Genomic DNA, 19,812 nt, shown 5'->3' with positions numbered 1-19,812 from the left:
CCCTTGTGCCTCACCCTAATAATTTGGTCTATTTTCACCTCTTAATTTTGCTTACTGTTCTGACTTGGTGGTGCACACGTAGCCTATAACCTGTTTTTGAGAAATGTCATAATCTAATATTGTAAGAGCTTTCATTGTCTGCTTATATGCCCCCTTTATTTATCCTACGGTTCTGACTTGGTGTACAGGGAGAACACTGTAAGATCGGCCCATGTTCTGAATTCTGTTGCTGTACATTTCAAAAGTGCTGAACAAATAGTTATATTAACTACGCCCGTCCTAGCTCGCTCATTAATGTCTTAATCAAAATTACGGATTGCCTCTTATGTGCTTGTCGTCCCCTTAGGCCATAGTTTGTACATCTCAGTTGTCAGTAGAAACCACATTTGTTTAAGCAAGTCAGCCATATCAGCTGTTTTTTTTAAAGGCAGTAAATGTTGCTGAATGAACTGTTTCGCTGCCAGACAAGGCTTCGCTGATAGGTTTTGGAACTACTGTTGGGACTCTGCTGTTGGGACAGCTTTATGTAGGCCCTAACAGTTTGTGGGAACCGTTTGTCACTGTTATAGTCCAATTAATGTATTATTCAGTGTTGTGTTGTGTAGTGGCTTTGCTGGCATGCACCCCACTTGTTTTTTTTGCCCCACCAAGATTTACATGCTAAAATCGCCACTGGGCATGCTTCAGACGCCTTACACGATCAACAATATGCTCTAGTAGTACTTCACTGCATTGATAAGGACTCAGCTCTCAGTCCCTCTGAAGTGATTACACTATTTGGAATCAAGCTTGAAAACGATTGTTGAACTCTTTCCCCAAGTTCTCAAGTTGTCCCTCCAGCCTCATGGCTCATAGTTAGTAGTGGTACTAGTGTGTGACTGACTGTACAGTATGATAACCTTACTAGGCTACCTGTTGGCCTGTTAACCACAGGATAGGCAGGGGGAATGTGTTTTTCTTTAGATTATATTGTGGCTGATTTTGAGCTTTGTCTGAAATGGTGTCCATTGGCCAGTTAACACTAAGCCTGCTTACAAGGCCGTGTTGGGCTGGGGCTAAAGCCATCCCGCCACCGAACAAAAGAGTAGGGCTTTACCAGGGGGACACCCAAACTGCTGACTCTCAACTTGAGCTAATGCGGCCCCATTCTGTCCCGTCTCGCTCCTGTCGGCCTCTCTCTCTCCTTCTCGCATCGCATCCATCATCCCATCCATCCATCCATCCATCCATCCATCCACCATCCATCCATCCATCCATCCATCCATCCATCCATCCATCCATCCATCACCATCCCATCCATCCATCCATCCATCCATCTCCAGTCCATTTTCATCATCTATCCCTCCCTCTCTATCTATCCCTCTCGCTCTCTTTTTCCCAGCCTGGGACCCTCTGTCTACACACTAGCCCAGCAACAGCCAGGTCTTCCACCAGCCTACTGACAGACAGAGTGCTAACCTTCAGATAATTATCTGTCCATCCAGTTGCACCCATCTCTCTTTTTTTGTTAGTTTCTCAGTGTGTCAAGTGTGTTTGTMTGTGTGTGCTCCGTGGGTTTGCGTCTCTTCGGACCATGTGTGAGTGTCTACGTGGGATATTCAGAGTCACCTGGACACCGTCTTCCAATGCAGGTCAGTAGGGATGGGGGACGAGTGATGAGGGATCTGCTATTCATTAGCCCCGTTGTGATAGACATTGCTTTGTTGAGTTGCATTCAATAGATGAGTCTCTGGTGACACAATATTGATGAGTAACAACATTGACTTATTCTGTCTTGAATCAAATCTATTGGTTAATCCAATCTATTTTTATTGGAAGAAATGTGTGTTCCAAAGTGGCTTTTATTTCACATGAACAGTTTTTTTAATGAAGAGATGCAACTCAAATCAATTCTTAGTTTTAACCATCCACTTGCTTCAATGTCGTGCTGTGTGGTAGCACTAGCAACCCCTACCAGTCCAGTTGACCTCCCTTCTGAAACATATCACAGGAAAAATTCCATCTCTTGCTCTTGTTATTTATGTTAAAGGGTGGTTCCCCACCGAGTCTCTTGACTATAAATACACCTAGACGGAGGGCCAGGTCAAGGTGAAATGAGAAGAGGATATGAGCATTGTTTAGCTGACAGTTGTGTTAAGTTAGTGTAACCTTATCTGGCAGACATTCCTGGTGTTATATGACGTCTGTGCTGGCTTATCTACTGAGATCTGTTTCCTCCTTGTGTCTTAATAAATGCTTGGATTTTGTCCTGGTCTGAGACAGGGATCCATAGTTGGAGGGGACGCTTAGCAGATATATGTTTTCTGGTTGCCATGTTTGTACATTTCATATTAGCTTTACCATATCAAATGTCTGGGTTTCTGTCCTCACATAGTGCAGTAATATTAGCTAGCTTGAAGAAATGCTTTTCTTCCCATCATCTATAGATGTTGGGCTTGTGACTGCTCGGTCTATGTTTTTTTCAGTACACACACGTACACGCACACGCACGCACACACACAAACACACACACACACACACACACACACACACACACACACAGTACAACACACACACACACACACACACACACACACACGGTTAAGGACCAGACAGATGATGTGACCATATGTGACCAACCTCTGGAGTCAGTCAACACTATGGGCTGCAGCTGTCCGCAGAGCCCATCCCAGATCCCAGTGTGGTTGTTTTCCCCTGTAGCCCCCCACAGCCAGCCAGCTCCGGTTTCCCTGGCCCTGGCACAGTGAACGGCTGACACGAAGGGATTGCTGTGCCGCTGGGACAATCTGTCCCGTGCCAAGCCAGTTGCCCACCTCACCTCACCCCCCAATGCTCCTCACCCCCCTGTCTAAATCCTGGTTTTGTGTTCGCGGCATAATGCAACAATGACATCGTTAGGACAATGCAAGTGGCCTGATCCCCCTGGCAGCCTTCAGCAGTGGGCTTGGGTCCCTGGCCAGGGTCTGGTCTCACTGGGACCACCTGTGTGGCTCACATGGGGGTCCAGCTGGCAGAATGGAGGCTATTACTCCATGTCTATGCAGGTGTGTTACTAACCACCACAGGTGTGTTACTAACCACCACAGCACTCACTTTGACTATCTCAGCTCTGCAAGCAGGGCAGTTTATAACAGACCATGCACACAGCACACTCAATGTTAAGCTCACAACAACAGCTGCTCTCCCCAGAAGAGTCACACTTTCTCTAAATGAAGACCCCAGGACTGTTCTTATTTGGAGCTCTAGGGATAAAAATAGCCCCACAACATCAGCTCCGGTACCCCAGATCTGAAGACAATTCCTTTTGTTATTCCACCACTTTGTTTGACTCCTCAGGGAATTTAAACAGTGTCACCAGCAGCCAGCCAGTCAGGCAATTTACATGTCGCTGAAGAAGAGTAGTCCCCTGTCTTTTTCTCAAATCTGCAGCAGGAGAAAGCTCATGCAACTCTGACTGAGTCCTGTCAAAGTTTTTGGCCCCTTCCTCCTCCTCCTATCTGGATAGTCCTGCCCCTCACCTTCCTAATATGGGGGCATCCCTTTGCCCTCGTCCAATCAGTGCTCTCGTTACGTCCCACCTAGAGATTTCCCCACTGAGGTTTCAGTGAAGGGACAGGCTGACTGGTAACAGGGTGATCAGGAGAGAGTGAGTGAGAGTTTGACAGAGAACAGTGTGTGATTTCAGCTCATCAGCCTGGTGAATCTCTCCCCTCTACCCAGGGAGGAAGCACACTGAGACAGTGGTATCAACCAGGTAGGATGAGTCTCAATCTCACTACAGTGGAATTGTCTGACATCTGACTCCTTATGACTTCTTAGATCTGAGAGTTTGTGGACAGTTCATGTGGAAGAGGGGGATTGTTGCAGTGGGTAGGTGCCTGTGGTGCATGTATCTCAGGTTAGGATAGTGGCAATACTTTTTTAACCTCTGTGTTATGGCTGTTCAAATGTTTGTACATAGTGCAGAATGGAATCAAGATCACTGGTGGTAATATACTTAAGTATTGTTCATGTCATATCTTTTCATCTAGTTATCTGCATCGTTGTTTGAGAATGTTCTTTCCCCCTTATTTTATAGAAAAGTTTGTCCAACTGTGCAAAGGGTTGTGCAGCATAGACTGCAGTCTGGAGACTGCACACCCTTAGGTATTGAGAACATAGCTATTGTTTGTTGGATAAGTGCACAGGCCATTTAGAAGGACAAATGCCACTTGTATTGTTGATAACATAGGGCTATGTCACCACACAATATGCTCAGCATGGTTGCTGCTGCCTGCTGCTGTTCCCGCGTGCATAGACTACTGATAAGTAGCAGCAGCGCGCGGTTGTTTCAAACACTTCGTCTTACTTTTACACACGGGCAACAGCTGCAACCTGCCAGTCACAGGATCTGAGTGTTGCTCCCCAGCCCAACAGCTTGGGATGCCATGGCAAGGTGGGTAGAATGGCAAACCCGCTATTGAGGGCAAGACCCACCCAAGGTTAAGGTTAGGTTGGAATGACAATAACAGACATATAAGGTATTCTGTAAAAGTATAAGCTGGCCTCCCAAGTGGCACAGTGGTCTAAGGCACTGCATCGTAGTGCTAAAGACGTCACTACAGACCCGGGTTTGATCCTGGGCTGTGTCCCAGCTAGCTGCGACCGGGAGACCCATGAGGTGGCGCACAATTGGCCCAGCGTCGTCCGGGTTAGGGGAGGGTTTGGCCGGCTGGGATGTTCTTGTCCCATCGCGCTCTAGCGACTCCTTGTGGCGGGCCGGGCGCAGTGCACGCTGACTCCAGGCGCCAGCTGTACGGCATTTCCTCCGACACATTGGTGCAGCTGGCTTACGGGTTGAGCGAGCACTGTGTCAAGAAGCAGTGCGGCTTGGTGGGGTCGTGTTCCCAAAGCCCTCTCCTCCCTTTGATGGCATGTGTTGAATGTCTGTGTGTGTGATCCCCCTGCCATTCCTCTGAGGGGGGGGGGGGTCAAATGTGTTAATGGGACACCAGCACCATCCATGGGGGTGGGGGGTACAGTCTGCTCTGGAGTTAACGTCACTGCACGGACCTGTTATACTATGGATAGATGTTTATACTACTGCATAGCGGAGGCTAATGCAGGCAGCTAACCCTCCCAAAATCACGTCTGAAATAGGGAGACTGTATGGGACCCTCTACAATGCTGTGGATTCAGCCGAGCCAGAGGGTTATAGATATATCATAAGAAGGATTTTAATGGAAATATGAACATTTATGGGAGTTTTTATTTACTGGGAAATGGTAGGATTCCGTGGTATAATATCATAGGAATCCTATCCTGTTTGAGCTGTAGGGGAGTGTGACAGAGTTATTATGTGTATAAGAAAACTAATTAGGACAGTTTCCTAGCGACAGGTTTCTTGAGCAGTGGGCGGGTCGGTCGTAGATGAGGAAGTAGTAGGGTCAAGAGGCGATTGGGCGATTTGGAGGAAGCTGGGGAAACTCACAAGGAAACACAGTTTGACACAGGGAAACTGCCATCAAAGTACACAGATAAAAGCTGGATTTAAGATGCATGCCAGTGCTTTGAATACATTATTCATCACCCAACAGTGCTATATTTGACATTATAAACTGGGTGGTTCGAGCCCTAAATGCTGATTGGGGTCTGATGAAACAGTTTATTTTTACTGCTCTAATTACGTTGGTAACTAGTTTACAATAGCAAACATGCACCTCTGAGTTTTGCGTTGTGCCTAAAAACAGCCCTTAGCCGTGTTATATTGGCCATATGCCACACCCCCTTGGGCCGTATTGCTTAATTATCATGGGAGAAGGAACGTTGTTTGTGTCTTGCCCTCCTTGTTGAGTAGTTATCTCACAAAATATCCCAGTTTCCTGTTTACAAAGAGATATTTCCTGTCCGCTCCAGGGTGTGGCTGATTTTTCCATCTGAGCTTTCAAAGGACAATAAGATCCTCTCTATGTCTGAACTTCAGTTCCCATAGTTCTCTTCAAAGACAGACATCTCTGTCTAAGACAATCCCATTTTCAGTTCACTGTTACATGTTAGTTTTGTGTATTCAGGTTGTGCATTACCTGACTACAGACTCTGCTAATACTCTAATGTCTGATTTATGTTCAGGGAGCACATGATGCTTTAGGAATCCACGCTGGGTACTACTATACCATACCTCTCACCAGAGTCATAGGACTGATAATATCCATGTTTAGACCAGACATGTATGTTTGTATGTATGTATTCACAAGTCACACAGACACTGAAACCATATTTTGTCCACATGCTGAATTATTAACAGTCCAAGGCAACTGCTAGTGAAGAATAGAATATACCACGGTAAATTATAGATGTCTCCTGTTTCATGAAGTTCGGTTTTTAAATAGGATATTGTATCTGAGATATATGTACAGCGGTAAGAAAAGGTATGTGAACCCTTTGGAATGAGCTGGATTTCTGCATGAATTGGTCATCAAATTAGATCTGATCTTCGTCTAAGTCACAACAACAGACAAACACAGTCTGCTTAAACTAATAATACACAAATTATTGTATTTTTCATGTCTATATTGAATACATCATTTAAACATTCACAGTGAACTGTAGGTTGGGGAAAGTATTTGAACCCCTAGGCTAATGACTTCTCCAAAAGCTAATTGGAGTCAGAAGTTAGCTAACCTGAAGTACAATCATTGAGACGAGATTGGAGATGTTGGTTAGAGCTGCCCTGCCCTATAAAAAACACTTACAAAATTTGAGTTTGCTATTCACAAGAAGCATTGTGTTGATGTGAACCATGCCTCGAACAAAAGAGATCTCAGAAGACCCAAGATTAAGAATTGTTGACTTGCGTAAAGCTGGAAAGGGTTACAAAAGTATCTCTAAAAGCCTTGATGTTCATCAGTCCACGGTAAGATAAATTGTTCAGCACTGTTGTTCAGCACTGTTGCTACTCTCCCTAGGAGTGGCCGTCCTGCAAAGATGACTTTAAGAGCACAGCGCAGAATGCTCAATGAGGTTAAGAAGAATCCTAGTGTCAGTTAAAGACTTACGGAAATCTCTGGAACACATGCTAACATCTCTGTTGATGAGTCTATGATATGTAAAACACTAAACAAGAATGGTGTTCATGGGAGGGCACCATTGAAGAAGCCACTGTTGTCCAAAAAAAACATTGCTGCATGTCTGAAGTTTGCAAAAGTGCACCTGGATGTTCCACAGCGCTACTGGCAAAATATTCTGTGGAAAGATTAAACTAAATAATCTGTATGGTTTAAAGTCTCAAACATTTCTGGGAATGCCAGCTATGCAGAGTAGGGCTTCCCCTTCATTGGCCTGATAAACAGGGAATTGACAACATCCAGTAATTAACGTTGTGGAGTCTAACGTGGGTTTGTTTTGGACACAGTTTGGGGGAATAGATTTTTTTGTATTTTTTTCACCACCACAACTCAAGTTGGCATAGGTCCCCTCTAATGGAAGTAGTCCATCTTCATGGGAAAGTAGAGATCAATAACTGACGAAAACAGATGGGGGCATTTGGGAACACTTAAATCTATGTGTAGCAGTTTAATGAGGTCTCTTCATGAATCATAACATGCATGCCCCGGCATTGAACTGTTTGAATAAACTGTTTCTCCAAAATCCAATAGCTTTAGAATAACTTTATCCCCGAGTTGTACACACACTAACCACTTTTTCTCTGTAAATCGTGATGCTATTTGGTTGATATATTTGCACGTCAACTTATTACAGGAATAGTATTGATTAATAGCGTACACAAAGAGTCCTTCCTCTTCATCCTGGGTCTCATGACATTCATTAAATTAGCACCAATCGGGTTAGCTTTCTCCACACAGCAGGTCTGTAGCTGCTCTGTGTGTGTCTTAATATTACATACTATGGCTGTACATATGGGGTAACTGGTGGTAGACTGTCAATGTGATGGTTACTGTAGAGGACTCTCCAATGTTTTCAGTCCAAGTGAAATTGATTTTCTTCCCACTTTAGAGGACTCTCTTTTAGTTGCCTAGTTGCTAACCCAATTACTGTAACTTTTCGAAATGATGGAGAAAAACAAACACAATTTATCCTCTGCAGAATTCCATTAGTATTTGGACATTGTGTCTCGATGACTAGCCAAATCAGTGTCCAAAGTGACTGACCTGGAAGCCCCTAGGACTCAACTACTGCAAAATATATACAGAGCAAACGAGACACACAGCGCTTCCTATCAGAGCTATGTTTACTATATGTGGGGATATTTAAATATTCATAAGGTGAATATATTAGGCCCATTTTCTACTACATAGTACACACACACACTGTGTATTTGTTGGAACTCTGTGAGTGAAACAGTCTGGTCTCCACTGCTGAAAGCATCTCCCGGTGACCTCTAGATCTACGTGTTCTATTTGCTTGTAGTCCTTGAGCAATATTCTTCTTCAGAGAGACAATTCCAGTATCAAACACTATGATGGAAAAGGGTAGGTCTATGCTAAGAACTCAGTTGTGCAGGTATATTTAAAAGGGTATATTTATGAAAGCAATGCAGAGTACCATACTAAGGGCACAATACCAATGGCAGAAACCTGACTTCATAACCACTCCACAGTAGAAACATATTTCAATTATAATTCGATTAGATGTTGCTCAATTGGAGATTAGATAGTTCATATCGCTTTCATTCCTCTAGCGTTGTTGTTGTTGCACAATCCGCCGAAAACAAGGCCACACATCACAAGATCCCATTCTTATCCCATTCTTAACTAGTGTCCTGACTGACACCCTGCTGAGTCTTGGCGCAGGCTGTTTGATGTTGGGAGAATGTTAGTGAACTGTCCTGTCCTTTCCCATATCCTAGAAGCAAATAGCTGACCCCCAAGTCAAGGTCTGTTACCTAATTATCAAATCTAATTGGGGGAGCCCCCCTAAATGCAACAAAAGTCAAACTTTAGGGGGGGGGGGGGTCTCTAAATAATGCTAATTTAGCCATTCTCCTATTTGTTTAAAATGCAATTTGTAGCATACTGCTACAGTGGTAAATATTCAAATAATAGCTTAATCCCGAATTAAACAAACACCCCCACTTCTGTGTCATGGTTTAAAAAATTATAATAATGTGGCTGCATTTGTCATCCCGGAACAGTCTTGTATTCAGCCCCGACTTTTCTTTCTACAAAAAAAGGTAATTTTGTCAGCAAACCGCATCAAATAATTCAGGCTACAAGAGTGTAGACCTAATGACAATCGCCTAATGGCATTACACTTATTGGTGTTTTGTAACAGATGTCTCTTTCCATATATCAAATGGGTGCACAGTGCACTGTTTGGATGCTGAAATCATTTTAGAGTGGACYAACATGCCCAGGTAGCCTACTTTTTAAGTGATTTGTTTGACAATCAGGTGAAAACATCATGACTGGTTGTGTTCATGTGTTCATGGCACATTAAAAGGTAATACATTTTTACCGTTAAATGACATCTTTATGATTAGGCCCATCAATAAATTTCAAGCTCGTGCACACAGAGACTAGGGGGTCCCATGAAAAAAATAGAGACTACCCCCGAATGTCACGGTATAATTTGAACTATGTTTAACCTGGGTATTATGGACACAAGCTCAAAGGTTTGTTTAATTTAGCTATGTCAAGAAGTTAGAGTCATTTAGCTATTTCTTGATACTGGTATTAACGTTATATAGATCATAAAAGATCAGATGCGTAACACCCTTATTTATTGAAATGTCCAGTACTCATGAAGCATACTATCCAAGGCAGGTGTTGCTGCTTTCACACCGTTTAGCCATCTTGTACAGGAGCACTCTGAATGTCTGTAATTTGTTCTCGTGACCGGCTGAGACACCCGACACTCTGACACCACCCATAGAGGCATGAGAAATATGCTGACACTGAATACTGGATCCCCCTTGACAAACACGCACACACGCATAAACACACATGCCAAAGCAGATCAAAAAGCCATCACATGAAACCCAAAAGGGTAGGACATGCATGACATTGCTGGGGACCAAACCATATAGTAGGAAAAAAGTCAAGRGCCTCCTACCTATAAGTAGAAGGGTATTGAGGGGCTAGGGTGGGTGGTGCAGGGAAATGCAAAACCGTGGAAATAATTCCAAGAGTGCCATAGCAATGCACCGCAGTCTGAGAGGCCGGTCACTAAATCAAATGGTTGGAAATCGATGAGCATGCCGCAAGCTAAAACATTTCAAATAGAGAACGTATCATCTTGTATCCATGTGTTGTATCCATGCATCCATGACATTATGTCATGCCAATGTAGAAGTGGGGTCAAAGCAGACAAAGTAAAGCCATTGATGATATCTATGAAGTGATGTAGTCTGGTTGAGATCTCTGATCTGTCCTCTGTCAGTGCATAACATGCCAACATTGACCCAATCTCCTTCTGTCTGCAGACTCTGACAGAGAATTGGAAGAAAGTCATGTATTTACCCAGGCCAGAGAACCAGCCGTGAGTAGCCACTATCTGGCTTTCACTTGTTCAGGAGATGCTATATACCATATATGAAGTGGTGTACTGCAGTGCTATTTACTGACCTGTTAAACTTGGTATCTCCTCTACTGAGCCAGGTGAAAGACAAAAGGCGGTCTCCCCCTTCGGACAGGCCTCCCACCGCCCCCCACGCCAACCCTCACCACAGTGCCTCCCCAGAGGACCAGGAGAGCCCAGAGAGAGTGGTGAGTGGCGACTGTTTGGATACCCTAACACACTCAAGCCAGGGAAGGATAGGATATGGTGAACTTTAATGGTGAACTTCAAGGTTGAAGCATTTCAGAATTGACAACAGTATTATGCATTATAATAATGTTTATGACATGTCCTCTAGTCCCCAACACCTGGTGTGCTAACACAAGATGCCAATTGTTGTTGCCACTGTGCCCTGCCACCTACCGTATGAAAACAGTGGCATCTCTGCAGAGCTTGGCTAAATGAATGGTTGTTTAGGTTGAGAGAAGTGACCGGGAGAGAGAATGACCTCAGCAGGTTTTGACTGTGTCATTGTACTTCAGTCAGTGAGGTTGGGGTCAGGGCTGCAGCTAACACAAAGCTTATAGAGTATGTCCAAGCCCATGTGATTAGAGAAACTATGTTTCTATGAGTGTGGCTATAATGAAGGTATTCTGTCAATCCCTAATAGGTATTTTCTCTCCATATCCCAAAGCATTCATTGGCTAATTCAGTTGGCGCAAGCACACACACATACACAAAGTTCATTGGGTTTCAATCCCCTATGCTTACAAAGTTATTTACCTGCCAAATACTTGTATCTTACAGTTAACACACAATAACCTATATTGTATGTGGCCCATGCAGGATTTGAACCCATGACGGAACTATTACCATTACTATCATGGTCCAATCAACTGAGCCATCAACACAGACACAATGCTTCCTTCCGTTTAGGTTCAGAAAGAGAAACTGCATGCAGAGCTGAAACAGGTGCTGAGTCTGAAGAGAAGCCACCTGAAAGAGTCGTCTCGTTTGGCCCAAGCAGAGATGGATTCCTCAACAGAGGTCCAAGCAGTGGTAAAGAGACAAGAAACAACTAACACTCATGAAACAGTAACATTTACACAGGCCTAGAAAACGCTCAGAATCGCATGCCATTCTACTGTTTACATTTGAAGACAAGAGACTTTTATTTTATTTATTATTATTTATTTTAATGTAACCTTTATTTAACGAGGCAAGTCAGTTAAAGACAAATTCTTATTTACAATGACGGCCAACCAGGAGGCATAAGGCCTCCTGCGGGGACGGGGGCTGGGATTAACAATAAAAAATAAAATACAAATATAGGACAAAACACACATCACGACAAGAGAGATACCACAACACTACATAAAGAGAGACCCAAGACAACAAGCATGGCAGCAGCAACATGAAAACAGCATGGGAGCAACACAACATGACAATAGACTTGTGAGGAAACCCTCTCCTCTGGTGTGTCTTTACAGGAGGAGACTGCATCTGAGGTGGTGGAGGTTGTGATGGAGACAGAGGCTGAGGCCGGAGCCAGTGGCTACAGTGTCACAGGTGGAGGGGAGCGAGGCATCTTCATTAAGGACGTCCTTAAAGACTCCACTGCAGCAAAGCATNACACACACACACACACACACACACACACACACACACACACACACACATCAAGCTCATTGGGGTTCAATCCCCTATGCTTACAAGGTCATTTACCTGCCAAATACTTTTATCCAAAGGACTTACAGTTAACACACAATAACCTATAGTGTGTGTGGCCCATGCTGGATTTGAACCCATGACGGAACTATTATCATTACTATCACGGTCCAATCAACTGAGCCATCAACACAGATACAATGCTTCCTTCCTTTTAGGTTCAGAAAGAGAAACTGCATGCAGAGCTGAAGCAGGTGCTGAGTCTGAAGAGAAGCCACCTGAAAGAGACGTCTCATTTGGCCCAACCGGAGATGGATTCTTCAACAGAGGCCCGAGCAGTGGTAAAGAGCCAAGAAACAACTAATACTCATGAAACAGTAACCACGTTGTTTGGTGATATCCCTGTAGATATTTACACATGCCTAGAAAACACTCAGAATCGCGTGCCATTCTACCGTTCACGTTTGAAGACAAGAGACTTGTGAGGAAACCCTCTCCTCTGGTGTGTCTTTACAGGAGGAGACTGCATCTGAGGTGGTGGAGGTTGTGATGGAGACAGAGCCTGAGGCCGGAGCCAGTGGCTACAGTGTCACAGGTGGAGGGGAGCGAGGCATCTTCATTAAGGACGTCCTTAAAGACTCCACTGCAGCAAAGCATCTTAGCCTCCAGCAAGGTAACTGGACGGGGAAATTAGAGTTGCATGAATATAAAGCTATGCAACACAGCTGAGGTAAAGTAGTTATGGACTAGTTTAATAGATAGAAATAGAAATGAGAATGTCAAACCGTAAACTATTAAAACATATAATTAATTCCATACTAGAAATAACTGAAAATATTGAAACCATCTTGTTTCTCCCCATCAGCATCCCTTCCTTGTGTAACTTCCATTAAGTGTATTGTGTAATTTATTGTAAGTAATGTCATCGATCAATCACCTTGTTTTGACGTGCATACTGTACATTATATTGTGCAAATAAAATGGAAACAGTCAAAAAATGCCATGCCCTTTCATATCCTCCCTTTGATTGTCAAAAGCAAACCACAACCACAAGACTTGAATATTTCCCTCAGTTCTCTTTATCTCATATTCACTTTTGTCTGGTTGATTGGTGTCCTTGCAGGAGATCAGTTGCTCAGTGCAAGAGTCTACTTTGACAATGTGAAGTATGAAGATGCCCTGAAGATCTTGCAGTGTGCAGAGCCTTATAAAGTCTCCTTTTTCCTGAAGAGGACCATCGCCGGCGCTGATGTCACCATGCACCCTGGCGCTGATGTCACCATGCACCCTGGCGCCACCAGCTTGGAACTGAAAGGACCCAAAACCAAGATGCAGAAAATGGTACGGCTATGATAGTATTTGTAATTGCCAATTTGACATTGAGATATACAACTGGTTATTCCAGATTCATCAGGCTCATGTCCACCTAACTCATACTTGCATCTCTGTTGCAGAGTGTCAAGAGCATCAAACCTTTCAAAGCGAAGAAAAAGAGGGGAGGACGTTTTGGATTGAAAAGGCTGAAGGAAAACAAGAAAGGGAGCACTGGAGCAGAGTTAGAGATGGAGGGATCCCCTTCCAAGGTGGAGCTCAACCCCATTGACGTGGAGTTTGCCTTCCCAAAGTTCAAGCTGAGGAAGGATGGGAAGGCAGAGGGAACTGAGCAGCATGGAGGAGTGGTCGCCACTGGCAGGAAGAAGAGGATGATAAGGTGTCCCAGGATGAAAGCAAATGGTGCTGAGGCGGCTACAGGAGAAGTCGACATAACAGAACCAGCGGGACAGACTGATGTCTCCCTGCCAGACGTGCCTGGAGCTAAAGTCAAAGTCAAAGGAAAGGGCCACAGGTTCGGAATTCAGTTCCCTAAAACAAAAAAGACTAAATCGGACACTGCCTTGTCTGGAGGGTCCCTGGACCTGAAACCTCCTGATGTCAAATTCACACCACCCTCAGTGGAATTCATTTTGCCATCTGGAAACAAGGACGTTGACCTACAGAAACCAGAAGTGAAAGTCAAGGAGGGGTCAAAATTGATGCACCGAGAGGTAGAGCTTTCATTAGGACTCCCCTCAGCCTGTCACTCTGATGAAATTGATGGTGAGATAAAAGCAAAAGGTTTAGCTGAAGGAGTTGAAGGGTCAACAGGCCTATCTGGCATTAAGATGCCAGCTATTGACATCTCTGCACCCAACATAGATCTGCAGCTGGACACCCGGCGTACAGTGCCAGACGAGATAGAGGGACCCTTTTTTAAAGGGCCAAATATATCCATGCCCAAAACTGACATCTCATTACCAAAGATTGGATCATCTAACATGGATATTGAAGGTCCAGAAAAGGGTGGAAAATTTTGCCTGCCAATTGTTGACATTTCACTGCCAAAGATGATACCAGCAGAAGCAAATGTTGATGTGGAAGGACACATTGGAAAAGGAGGCAAGTTCAAAACACCAACTTTTGATGTTTCTCTTCCAAAATTCATGTCTCCAGAGGAGCATATGAATATAGAGGGGCCTGAAGTCAAAGGGGAGTTCAAAATGCCAAAAGTTGACCTTTTACGCCCAAAAGGTAAAGCAGAGGGAGCGGTGGACATTGAAGGATACTTAGGAAAAGGAGGTCAATTTCAGATGCCCACATTTGACATTTCTCTACCAAAAATGAAGTCATCAGAGAGAGAAATGAATGTAGAACGACCTGAAGTGAAGGGTGGCAAAATTAAAATGCCCTCTATTGACATATCTCTCCCTAAAGGAAAAGCAGAGGGGAATATTAACATTGAGGGACATTCTGGAAAAGGAGGCAAGTTCAAAATGCCCTCATATGACATTTCTCCTCCTAAAATGAAGGGTGATGCTAGTTTAGAGGGACCTGAATTGAAAGGGGGAAAGTTTGAAATGCCCACACTTGATATTTCCCTTGCCAAAGGAAAAACAGAGGGTGAAGTCAACATTGATGCAAATGTAGGAAAAGAAGGAAAGTTCTCTCTTCCAAAAATAAAGTTACCAAAGGGTGACATGAAAATAGAAGGATCTGATATGCCCACTATAGATTGTTCACTCCCAACAGGAAAAACAGAAGGAGACATGAGCGTTGAAGGAGATGCATCTAAAGGCGGAAAGTTTCACATGCCTTCACTTGATATTTCTGCTCCAAGAGTGAAGTTACCAGAGGGTAAAGCCGTAGTAGAAGGCCCTGAAATTAAAGGTGGAAAGGTTGAGATGCCAAAAATGGATGTTTCCCTTCCAAAAGGCAAAACAGCGGGAGAAGTTAACATTGAAGGCCATGTCAGTAAAGGGGGCAAGTTTAAGATGCCCAAATTCGGCATTTCTTTCCCGAAATTGAAGTCACCAGAGGTTAAGGTCAACACAGAGGGACCTGAAGTCAAAGGAGGGAAGTTTATAATGCCTACAATTGGCATTTCAATACCAAAAGGAAAATCGGAAGGTGACATCAATGTTGAAGGAGATTCTGAAGCAGGAGGCAAATTTCATATGCCCACATGTGACATTTCTCTTCCAAAAATGAAGTCACCAGAAGCAGATATCAGTTTAGAAGGACCAGAAGTCAAAGGAGGAAAGTGTCACATGCCAACAATTGACCTTTACCCTTCCAAATGAAGTTGCCTGAAGGTGAAGTCAAAGTAGAAGGCCCCGAAGCCAGAGGGGAAGATGAAATGCCCATATGATATTAACTTCCAAAGGGAAAATGAAGGGGGAAATGACATTGAAGGACATTCTGGGAACAAGGAGGAAGTTTTCATATGCCTACATTGAACGTTTCCTTCCAAAAATGAAGTCACTAGAAGCAGATATCAGTTTAGAAGGACCAGAAGTCAAAGGAGGAAAGTGTCACATGCCAACAATTGACCTTTCCCTTCCCAAGGAAAGGGCAATTGACACTGAAGGACATTCTAAAGGAGGCAAGTTCAAGCCAGCATTCGATATATCATTCCAAAAAATGAGACACAGATGGGAAGTCACGAGAAGGCCCTTGAAGTCAAAGGGGGAACATTAATGCACAATAAACATTTCTCTTCAAAAGGAAAATGAAGGAGAAGCTAAGGGACATGCCAAGCAAAGGCGGGAAATTTTCACATGCCCTCAATTGACTTTCCTTCAAAAATGAAGTTGCTGATGGTGAAGTCAAAGTGAACCCAGAGCCAGAGGGGAAAGATTGAAATGCCATCGATTGATATTTCACTTCCCAAAGGAAAAATGGAGGGGAAATTGACATTGAAGGACATTCTGGAAAAAGGAAGATTTCATATGCCTACATTTGACGTTTCCTTCCAAAAATGAAGTCACTAGAACCAGATGTCAGTTTTAGAAGGACCGGACGTCAAAGGAGGGAAGTTTCATATGCCAACATTGACTTTCCCTTCCAAGGAAAAGGGTGAGATTGACACTCAAGGACATTCTGGAAAAGGAGCAAGTTCCAAATGCCAGCATTGGATATATCACTTCCAAAAATGAAACACAGAAGCAGAAGTTGGCCTAGAAGTCCCTGATGTGAAAGGTGGAAAGTTTGAAATGCCAAGATTGATATTTCACTTCCAAAAGGAAAAACAGAAGGGGAAATAGACATTGAAGGACATTTGGGAAAAAGGAAAGTTTCACATGCCCACTTCGACATGTCCTTGCCAAAAAATGAGTCAAATGATGGTGACATGAAATTAGAGGGGCCAGAAGTGTAAAGGTAGTAAAATACATATGCCTGCCATTGACAATTCTCTTCCAAAGGGGAAGGCAGAATGTGATCTTCAGGTTGACGGGCGAGTGGCAAAGGGGGAAAGTTCCATATGCCTCAATTGACATTTCCCTTCCAAAAATGAAGTTGCCTGAAGGTGATAAAGTTGAAGGCCCTGAAGCCAAAGGTGGAAAGTTTGAAATTCCAACAATTGATATTTCACTTCAAAAAGGAAAAGCAGAGGGAGAAATTGACATGGAAGGACATTCTGGAAAAGGAGGAAAGTTTCATATGCCAAAGTTTGATGTATCGCTACCAAAAATTAAGCTCCCAGAGGGTGACATCAAACTAGAGCCGGAAGAAAGGCAACAAAATACATATACCTAACATTGACATTTCTCTTCCTAAAGGAAAACTGAAGGAGATATTGAGGTTGAGGGGCATGGGGGCAAAGGGGGCAAGTTCCCATGCCCTCAATTGACATTTCCCTTCCAAAAATGAAGTTGCCTGAAGTGAAGTCAAAGTAGAAGGCCCCGAAGCAAAGGTGGAAACATTGAGATGCCATTGATTGATATTTCACTTCCCAAAGGAAAGATGGAGGGGAAATTGACATTGAAGTTCATTCTGGAAAAGAAGGAAGATTTCATATGCCAACATTTGACGTTTCCCTTCCAAAAATGAAGTCACTAGAACCAATGTCAGTTTAGAAGACCGACTTCAAGGAGGGAAGTTTGAAATGCCAAAGATTGATATTTCACTTCCAAAAGGAAAAACAGAGGGAGAAACTGACATTGAAGAACATTCTGGAAATGGAGGAAAGTTTCATATGACCTCCTTTGATGTGTCACTACCAAAGATGAAGCACCCAGTGGGTGATGTCAAAGAAGGCCTTGAAGTCAAAGGGGGGAAGTTTAAAATGCCCAAAATCGAAGCAGAGGGTAGGAGTGGAGTCAAGTTACCAACTGTTAAACGGCCAACAGTAGACATATCTGCACCAAAGGTTAACTTAGACTGTGGCCTGTCAAAAGCTAAAGGAGATGATAGGGAAGAGATGGAGCTACTAAAAGCAGAGGGTGATAGGCCATCCTCTGGGTCAAGTTTTGACATGCCAGATGTCTCTCTTAAAATGCCAAGATTTTCTCTCCCTAAATTTGGTGGAAAGTCTAGTGGAGATGTAAACCTAGAAGGATATGGCACAGAGGATGATATTGATATCAGCCCCCCACGAGCGGATAGTGAGGGCAGACCAGCATCAGCGGAAATACGCGGAGAGGGAAAAATAGAAGGTAAACTAAAGAAGCCCAAAATAAAAATGCCAATGTTTGGAATATCTAAGAAAGATGTATCAATAGCCAGCCCTGATGTGGAAATCAAGACAAAAAAAGGGAAAGTGGACATTCCAAAGCCAGGGATCAGTGTAGAACATCCAGAGGACAAAACAAATAGAAAATATAGACTAAAATTCCCAAAGTTTAAGAAGTCATCTCCTAAAGGTAAACTACCAGAGGGAGAGATAGATGTCTCAATGGATAGTGGAATGGACGGGAAAGGTGGCATTCATGCACCCGGTGATACAATCAAAATGCCAAAGTTCTCCATGCCAGGGTTTGGCTCACAGGAGATAGACTTTGACAGGAGTGGGCCCAGTGCTGAACTAGATGTCAAAGGAAAGGTAAAAATACCACCAGTGGAGATATCCCTGCCAGCTGCCAAGAAATCTGAGCAAGAAGTATTACTCCCAAAGGCTGAGGTGGATGTGTCTGAGGCTGACATCAGAGGTTATGAAGGAAACCTGAAAATCCCTAAAATGCCAACTATTGATGTATCAGCACCCAAAATTGACCTTGATGTAACTCTGCCTAAAATCAAGCATGAAACAAAAATTGAGGGGGAAGGAGGCAAATTTAAGATGCCAAACATCAAAATGCCTGATATAGATTTATCACTTCCTAAAGAAAAAACTGGTGACATTGATGCATCCAAGGTTGAAATTGAGGGAAGGGGTGGAAAATTCAAGATGCCTGTCATTAAAATGCCAAAGGTTGACATATCACTTCCAACAGGAAAACATAGAGCAATGGATGTATCCACAGTGGAAATTGAAGGAGAAGGTGTAAAATTCAAGATGCCACATATGGAAATTCCAAATGTTGATATATCACTTACCAAAGGAAAAAGTGGAGGGATTGAAGGGCCAGAGATGGAAATTGAAGGAGGGGGCGGAAAATTCAAAATGCCACATATGAAAATGCCAAAGGTAGACTTATCACTTCCGAAGGGAAAGTATGGAGACATCAGTACACCAGAAATGGAAATGGAAGGAGGAGGAAAATTCAATATGCCACATATGAAAATGCCAAATATTGCCATATCACTTCCCAAAGGAAAAAGTGGAGAGATTGAAGGACCAGACATGGAAATTCAGGGAGAGGGAGGAAAATTGAAGATGCCACATATGAAAATACCAAAGGTAGACTTATCAATTACGAAGGGAAAGTCTGGAGACATCAGTGCACCAGCAATGGAAATGGAAGGAGATCAATTCAAGAGGCCGCATATGAAAATGCCAAATATTCATATATCACTTCCAAAAGGAAAAACTGGTGATGTTAATGCAACTGAATCGGAAATTGAAGGAGATGGAGGAAAATTCCAGATGCCACATATGAAAATGCCAAATAATTGGTATATCACTTCCACAACAAGGAAAAAAAACTGGATGACATTCAGAACCAGACATGAAAATTGAAAGGACGGCAAAAATGTAAGTGCCACATATATGAAAATGCCAAAGCATTGATTATCACTTCGCCAAAGGGGAAAAGGTAGAAATTGAAGGAACAGAATGGAATATTGGCAGAGGGGGGAGAAAATTTGAAAGATGCCACATATGAAAATGCCAAATTTGATATATCACTTCCAAAAGAAAAACTGGAGATGTTAATGCACCTAATTTGAAATTGA

At 43.3% G+C, this 19,812-nt stretch overlaps 1 protein-coding gene and 1 pseudogene across 2 annotated transcripts; both read left to right on the top strand.

The window, feature by feature from the left end:
- Positions 1-1,395: 1,395 nt before the first annotated feature.
- On the top strand, positions 1,396-15,779 carry LOC111982793 (periaxin-like). Of its 2 annotated transcripts, none has more exons than XM_024014386.2 (7): positions 1,396-1,631; positions 10,421-10,476; positions 10,596-10,703; positions 12,381-12,503; positions 12,679-12,835; positions 13,286-13,503; positions 13,617-15,779. In XM_024014386.2, the coding sequence occupies exons 1-7, from the start codon at positions 1,574-1,576 to the stop codon at positions 15,777-15,779; spliced, it is 2,883 nt and encodes a 960-aa protein (XP_023870154.1). In that variant the 5' UTR covers positions 1,396-1,573. The 2 variants fall into 2 exon arrangements, with proteins under 2 accessions (XP_023870154.1, XP_023870155.1); XM_024014387.2 differs by lacking the exon at positions 1,396-1,631 and adding an exon at positions 3,657-3,754.
- A 1,794-nt stretch (positions 15,780-17,573) lies between these two features.
- On the top strand, positions 17,574-19,571 carry LOC139022776 (neuroblast differentiation-associated protein AHNAK-like; annotated as a pseudogene).
- The last annotated feature ends 241 nt before the right edge of the window (positions 19,572-19,812 follow it).

The sequence above is a fragment of the Salvelinus sp. IW2-2015 genome, linkage group LG22 (genome assembly GCF_002910315.2).
Source record: "Salvelinus sp. IW2-2015 linkage group LG22, ASM291031v2, whole genome shotgun sequence".
Lineage (NCBI taxonomy): Eukaryota > Metazoa > Chordata > Actinopteri > Salmoniformes > Salmonidae > Salvelinus > Salvelinus sp. IW2-2015.
The sequence above is the reverse complement of the archived record's forward strand: the minus strand, read 5'-3'. Positions and strand labels throughout refer to the sequence as shown.